We start from the raw sequence: 7,476 nt of genomic DNA on the forward strand, positions 1-7,476 counted from the left end.
CACTTGATCCTGCCTGACTCACTCCTCCACATCCACCTCTCAGCTCCCCCTAAATCAGCCCAGGCAACTCCGCCACCACCTCACGCTTTTCAAAAGCTGGGTGGTCTGAAGGCTAACCTGACAGGCACCGCCTCTAGCACGGGGGGGAGGGGTGTCTGGAGGCTGGGGTGGTGTTTATCCCCACTTTTCAGATGAGGCTGAGTCTCCTGTCACACGGCCAGGCTGACGCTGGCGCCCGGCTCTCCAGGGTTGACTAACATCCTCCCTTGGCCCCTGGGAAGGTGGTAGCCCTCCCAGACTCCCAAATGACCTGTGGGTTTGCTTGCAGCCATGAGCTCCAGGGAGCCCCTGCATGTGAAGACCCCCCTCCGGGACAGCATGTCCCTGTCCAAAGTGGCGGGCACCAGTGTCTACCTCAAGATGGACAGCTCCCAGCCTTCTGGCTCCTTCAAGATCCGGGGTATCGGACACCTGTGCAAGACGGTACAACGTGACCCCTCAGGCTAGGGTGGGGTCTCTTTCCTCAACCGGGGGCCGCTCTGTCAGACCCTGGGAACTCCAGGTCAGACCTGCTGGCACTCACGTGCCTGGATGCCTACCTTAGCTTCCTCCGGCCCAGAGCCTTAGCCGCGAGCCTCTCCCTGCTCCTCCCTGAACCCCGGTCTTTGGCAGGGGGTGGGGGAGAAAGAGGGGCTGTGCTGAGGGCCCAGGGCAGTGCTAATTCCGTGCCAGGGAAGCAGAGGTCAGCCGGAGGCAGAATCATTGGGGGACATTCTGCGGGGGGAGGAAGAGCCAGCGAGAAACAGGTGGGGCTGACCCTCACCCACCTGTCTCCACAGTGGGCTGAAAAAGGCTGTGAGCATTTCGTCTGCTCCTCAGGTAAGAGCCCCACTCCCCTGCTCCTCCAGCCCTCAGCTGTGTCCCCAGGGCACGCCTTCCACCCCGGGGCCCCAGCAGCGGGCAGCAGCCCCAGTTTGGAATTGCAGGGGAAGGTTAACCATCGCCCCGGGGAGGTCTCAGCCAGAGGTTGGGGGTGACCAGCCCCCACGACGCTCCCAGGCCGCCCCCACTGAAGGCCTGTCCACCTCTCCCCGGCAGCGGGCAATGCAGGCATGGCGGCCGCCTACGCTGCCAGGAAGCTGGGCATCCCTGCCACCATTGTCGTGCCCAGCACCACCCCTGCCCTCACCATCGAGCGGCTCAAGAGTGAGGGCGCCATGGTCAAAGTGGTGGGCGAGGTGAGTGCCACCCGGCCAGGGCCACAGAGCGCAGCTGTGGGCAGGGCAAGGCCAGCGCCTGACCCCCTCCAATGCCCGTGTTCTCGCAGACCCTGGACGAGGCTTTTGAGCTGGCCCAGGCCCTGGCGAAGAACAACCCAGGCTGGGTCTACATCCCTCCCTTTGACCACCCCCTCATCTGGTACGTGGGGCCCAGGGCAGGAGGGTGGCCGAGGGAGGTCACTGTACACCTGTGTGTGTGCCAGGCCCATCCTCCCGGGCCTGGGCCCGCACCTGAGCTGAGACGCACAGGTGTCTGCGGCCCCTGGGACTAAGACTTCAGGGAAAGCAGGAGGCAGCAGGTGCTGCCTCGGAAGGCAGCTGGCCTACATCACATGGGGGCCCTGGGAGCCAGCATGGGGCACACACCACCTCACCTGCCAGACACAATGCTGGGGAGCTTGTCAGCAAGGGCCGTGACACCTCACTCCCATCAGGCACTCTGCTGGGGTCACCTGTCAGAGAAAGCCCTCAGGGAGGAAGCCTAGTCCCAAGCCCCTCAGCTGCCAGGGCGATGCGGGGCGCCCGAGGCCCCGCCTAGAGCCCCGCCTGGGGCCACCGGGAAGCCCAGCCCTGACCGGCCTCTGCCCCGTCCCCCTCCAGGGAAGGCCACACGACCATCGTGAAAGAGCTGAAGGAGACGCTGAGTGCCAAGCCGGGGGCCATCGCGCTGTCCGTGGGCGGTGGGGGCATGCTGTGTGGGGTAGTCCAGGGGCTGCAAGAAGTGGGCTGGGGGGACGTGCCCGTCATCGCCATGGAGACCATCGGCGCCCACAGCTTCCACGCTGCCACCAAGGCAGGCAAGCTGGTCACCCTGCCCCAGATCACCAGGTGAGTGGCCCAGCGTCTCCATGGGTGCGAGGGGTGGGAAGCCCCCCAGGTCTGAGCAAGAGCCCACGTCAGCCCCCTTTTACATGTGGGCAAAAAGGGTTCTTGACGGCTTGCGCGGTCATGCAGCCAGTGGGCGGGACAGACGCAACGTGGACATGGAGCTTTTGCCCATGAGACATTCACCGTGAATGGCTGTCCTCAGTGCGGGGTTCGCACGCCTCACTCGTCTGCCGGCCATTTACTGAGCACCTCACGTGCACAGGACTCTGGCCGACCCGGGCCAGGGAGTGGGGAATAAGCAGCTCCCAAGCCGCAGCCTTTGACAGCCAGCACTCACGTGGGATGAGACTCAGGCTCCCTATGAAGGAGTCGAAAATAATAGCAACTTAAACAAGGCTGAACTTCACTTTCCTCTCATGTATATGGATATAAATGTCTACGAGGGGGCAGTCAAGGGTCAGCTCCTGGAGCCAGAAGCCCAGATTCCTTGCGTTCACTCTCCTGCATCCATATCCTGTTGTCTTATGGCCCAGAAGAGCTGCTTCGGTGCCGGCTATCACACCCACACTCCATCGGGCAGGAAGAGCAAGGACGGAAGCTCTGCCGCCTCCCTTTTAAGACACAGAGCTTCTCTGAGCGCCCATTGGCCAGAACCGAGTCACATGCCCCACCCTACTGCAAGGGAGACTGGGAAATGTCTTCCTGTCAGGGATCCGTGTGTGCGGCTACACTAGATACTGGGTAAAGTCTCTGCTACGGAGAGGGAAGCCTGCAAGACTAAAACCCAGGCGAGACTTCTGGAATCCTGTGCCCAGTGCCCCAGAGTTACCGTGTTAGCCTCTGGGCCGACCGTGTGAGGAGGGAAGACATAATGGCTGGGCACCTGGCCTGGGCTTTATGTTGGTCTAAGTGCTAAGGTGGCCCAAGCCTGAGATGCTCGTAGGTGAGATGAGCCAGGTACAGGACTGAAAGTCACGTGTGTGTGTGTGTTGGTTTGGGGAGAAACTTGAACATGCTGAGCGCAGGTCCTGCTTCGGACCCAGGCACGTGACCTTGGGGAAGTCTTTATGCTTTTTGCCTATTTCTCCTTCTAGAGAATTGAACTGATTACGAGCAAAGATTATGAGAGTTAAATCATGTTTACAAAGTGCGTGGTGGGCAACTAGCACTTTCTCAAGAGTTCATTATGTGTTAAGGGGGGGAGTTCATTTAAGAATTCCTCATGGGGCTGAATGCTCCCCGGAGGACTTCCTGGAAGTGGCGGCTTTAACCCGGAGCCTTGGACAGGGCAGGACCTGGGCAGGCAGAGTGCTACTAAGTTGAGTGAGGGTGAAGGTGGAGGTGATAACCTGGAACAAAGGCCGGGAGTCCTCTCAGGGGACCCTACGGGCACTTGCTTCTGATAGTGGAGGTTGAACAGAAAATGGTTACTTGCCACCATTCAAGGGATCTGTGCTTTTTCAGAAGACCCCCACATTTTGGGGAGCCCCTAGGGTGTTTTAGTGCTTCACAGCTGCAGAGGGGGCACCCCACTCCCCACCCACAGTCCTTAATGCTGCCCCCTCTTCACATCCACCTTTTCTTTCTCTCCCCACCCCTCTGTGTCTCCTCTTCCTTCTCCCATCTGTCCCCGCACTCCTATCGCCTGCCTTATCCCCAGTGTTGCCAAGGCACTGGGTGTGAAGACTGTGGGGGCTCAGGCCCTGAAGTTGTTTCAGGAACACCCCATTTTCTCTGAAACTGTTTCGGACCAGGAAGCTGTGGATGCCCTTGAGAAGTTTGTAGGTATGTGGGAAGTCCTTTCCAGACCCGACATAGGGTTCAGGAGCTAGGTGCCCCCTTGATGTGACAAGGGGTTCCATTTGCCACAAGTCTCACAGTCCGTCTCCCCTTCACCCCTCCACTCATGCCCACTCATGCTAGTTCAATGTTTGCTAACAACAGAAAGGCTAAAGCTGTACACGGAAAAGTAAGCCTGGCAACCATGGCAGAAGGGAATAACTATTTAAAGCGTTGCCTCTGAGCTTCCTGGTAGCCAGGGTGAAAAGGGAAACAGTGTAGGCACAAGACTGGATTCAGGGGTCACTTTGGAACTAAGTTAGGGTCTTTCTGGGACAGGGGCAGGGGTGGCATGCACATGTACACCCACATCCATGTCCACGCACAGAGTAGGACTGTCTGCTGCCACTTCATTCTCTCATGCCAGTGGCTAATCAACCAAGGCACTCTTGTCAGATGACACCTCAGGTGGCTTCTCAGCACAGTGCTCAGGCAGTCACAATCATTGCATGAGCATTTTATTAGCACTGATGATGAAACCTAGCCCTAACTCAGGGATGGGGTCCATCTAGGGGAACGGTGGGAGGCTTGGCCAGAACTGAGCCTGCGGCTGGGCTGAGAGCTATGACTTGTGACCCCATGCTCTACCACAGGCCCGGGAGGTCCTTTGCACCCTGTGGGATCCAGGCCCCACCCTCACCACCTCTGTCCTCCTGCAGATGATGAGAAGATCCTGGTGGAGCCCGCCTGTGGGGCAGCCCTGGCCACCGTCTACAGCCAGGTGATCCAGAAGCTGCAGGGCGAGGGCAAGCTCCGCACCCCGCTGTCCTCTCTCGTGATCATTGTCTGTGGGGGCAGCAACATCAGCCTGACCCAGCTGCAGGCCCTCAAGGAACAGCTGGGCATGAAGAATAGGCCGACCCAATGAGGACCACTCCCTTCTGCCGGGGAGACCCCTGGAAGGGCTGGAGTTTTATCCAGTGCCTTGCTGTAACTATTATTCTTGTGTTCAGTTGGGAGCCTGTGGTCCAGGCCTTCTCACCAGCCCACTGAGGGCCCAGAGCGCCCCATGGTGGGGCAGCTCAGTCAGCAGCCAGCCAGGCTGTGAACCGAACCCCTGGCATCTGCGGAGGGGCTCTGTGGCTGTCCTCGGTCATCGGTACCGGGCTGACAACTGCCCTTGTGCAACAAAGCAGGTTTGCAGAGTGGGGGGTGGAGGGGGGCCCCACTACAGCAGGACCAGCCTCCTCAAAGCCAGCTGTCCCCTCCCCAGGCTCTCTCCCAGGGCAGGGGGACAGCATCATGGTCCAGGGGACAGGAACCATCTTTCAACCTCAGCCTTACTCGTTTTTCTAATGTGCAAGCTTTTTCACTGACAAAAATATATATTTATGAAATGAGGGCTCTCAGAGTTCTTCCACCATGGCTGACTTCCTCCGTCCCCTCCTTCACCGTGCCTGCTGTCAGCCCACCCCAAGGGAACCCTGGGACCATGGAGAGGGTAGGAGCCCATGAGACTGGAAGCTGGAGCCAGAGGGGCTGGGGGGCTGGGGGGAGCCGAGTCTGCTTCACTGAGGCTGGTCTCACTCCGCTAGGAAGTTCCTTCCTGAAAAGTGACTTTAGTAGAACTATAGGGAGCAGAGTAGTGAGCCCCCACCCCTGGGGGTGTCCCCATCTTGGGGGCGGGAAGGGTGGCTTGAAATCAGCGTCAAGCCCTCTCTTCCAAGGCCAGAGTGGTCTGGGGCTGGCAAATAACAGAGGAACAGCAAGCCCGGGAGGGAGCGCCTCGCCCCCCACCACTCAGGATCTCTGCAGACAGCAGCCCCCGGGGCACTTCTTGGATCCCCAAGTTCAAAGTGAAGTCTGAGGCCGCTTGAACCCCCAGGACGGCACACAGTGGCTAACAGGCTTACAGAGCTTCTCCACCCTGCCTGGGCTAACAAGGAGCTAGGGCTGAGCTTTCAGTAGAAAACTCACCCCAGCACACCCAGCAACGGGCTCACCAGCCGATTTTGTCAGGAGGGCCAGCCATGGACTGAACAGCCAGGATAGTTAAGGGAAGGGCTGGAACTCACTAGCCCCTGGGCCCCAGAACTGTTCCTGAGGCGAGAGTAGACCAAGGGCTCAGAGAGTAGGCAGGGCTCAGTTCGGGATAACCTGCCCAGAGCGGTTTGCCGCCTCAGGACTGTCCTGTGCTGGGTGAAGCAGGCCACTCTGTGCACTGGAGAAGCAGCACATCGTGGGCTGGGGGGGTCGGCTAGCTGGCCAGACCCTTTCCCTGCAGGGGCGGGCAGACACCACAGATGAGCCTGCAGCCGCCATCTTGGAGCTGAGGATTGTGGGAAACTCCCAGTGTCCGGGACCGAGGGAAGCAGCCTTTCCCGCTGCCTCTGCAGAGGTGGGTCCTGCCTTTGCCAGTTCTGCTGCAGCCCCAATGAGCCACCATCTGCGTGACTCTCATGCCGTAGTCAACCATCCTGGCTACGTGACGCCCCTGTATCTCCTAGAAAGCAGGAGGGGTGGACTCGCTAGGAAACAGTCTAGAGGTGTCCCTTCCTACAGGGATGCTGGGGTCCTCTGCCCTGAGCTTCTCCTTGCACATCTGCTGAATGGGTCCCCGGCGCACTGTCCCCTCCCACCCAACCCCACCAACCCCAGGAGTGGCTGCAAAACTTCGGTGGCCAGCACAGAGGTGAGGCTTCTGCTCCAAGGCCCACATCATCAGGAGGTGGGCAAGGAGGGCTACATCCTGTCTTGATGCAAAGTCTTGAGACTCTGGACACATCACTCTCTTCTCTGACCTGGTGTTCTCAGCTGTAAACCTCTCCCACTGCACAAGGTTGCCTTGAGCATGACGTGACCCGCAGGATGAAAACTCTCCAGGGAGCCAGAAATACAGCCAAGCTGTATTTCAAAACCACAAGCCCTTGACCCCCGGGTAGCTGAGACCGGAAAGCTGAGTGCAGAGAAGCAGCAAAGCCAGCTCCAGCCCCAGACCTGGCTTTGTTTTCTACAGCATCTCACTCTGCATTTATTTGGTTACTACCCTGATGTAAACGTCACAGGTAGGCTTTGGGGGGGTCGGTACCTTCTGTTATAAGGTATCCCTAGGACCTCAAAACCCTTGGCAGTACTAAGTACTCAACAAGTGCCTGGTAGTAGTGAAAGCCGAGTGAGACCCAAGTGGGCTTCGTGATGGCCTTCACCACAGAGCGTCCTCACCACACCCTCCCAGGGAGGTCTGCTCACATTTGACAGGTGAGGGCGGAGAGGGAGGTTAAGACCTAGAGCCTGGGCGTGGCAGACAGACTGGCTCCAGGTGTTGTCTGACCCCAGGCTGAATGCGCTCCTCTCCCCACAGTAGCATTGGGAAGGTCCTGTCCCCACTGTGGACTGTGTGAGATCAGGCAGGGAGGGGTTCTGTTTTGTGTTGATCTGTCCCCCCCAGAAGGACTTGGGAAGTCACTTGGTCTTAGAATAGGATTCTGACAAAGTAGCTCAGTACACATCTGGGGAGATGAGTGGCTGGATGATGGATGGATGGATGGATGGATGGGTGGGTGGATGGATGGGTGGGTGGGTGGATGGG

At 59.0% G+C, this 7,476-nt stretch overlaps 1 protein-coding gene across 1 annotated transcript; it reads left to right on the plus strand.

The window, feature by feature from the left end:
- Positions 1-330: 330 nt before the first annotated feature.
- On the plus strand, positions 331-4,815 carry SDS (serine dehydratase). Its single transcript, XM_004690702.1, has 7 exons — positions 331-483; positions 840-879; positions 1,099-1,238; positions 1,328-1,419; positions 1,881-2,108; positions 3,769-3,893; positions 4,607-4,815. The coding sequence occupies exons 1-7, from the start codon at positions 331-333 to the stop codon at positions 4,813-4,815; spliced, it is 987 nt and encodes a 328-aa protein (XP_004690759.1).
- Positions 4,816-7,476: the final 2,661 nt, after the last annotated feature.

This window comes from Condylura cristata, unplaced genomic scaffold, assembly GCF_000260355.1.
Source record: "Condylura cristata isolate star-nosed mole 26May11 unplaced genomic scaffold, ConCri1.0 scaffold00029, whole genome shotgun sequence".
In the NCBI taxonomy this organism is placed as follows: domain Eukaryota; kingdom Metazoa; phylum Chordata; class Mammalia; order Eulipotyphla; family Talpidae; genus Condylura; species Condylura cristata.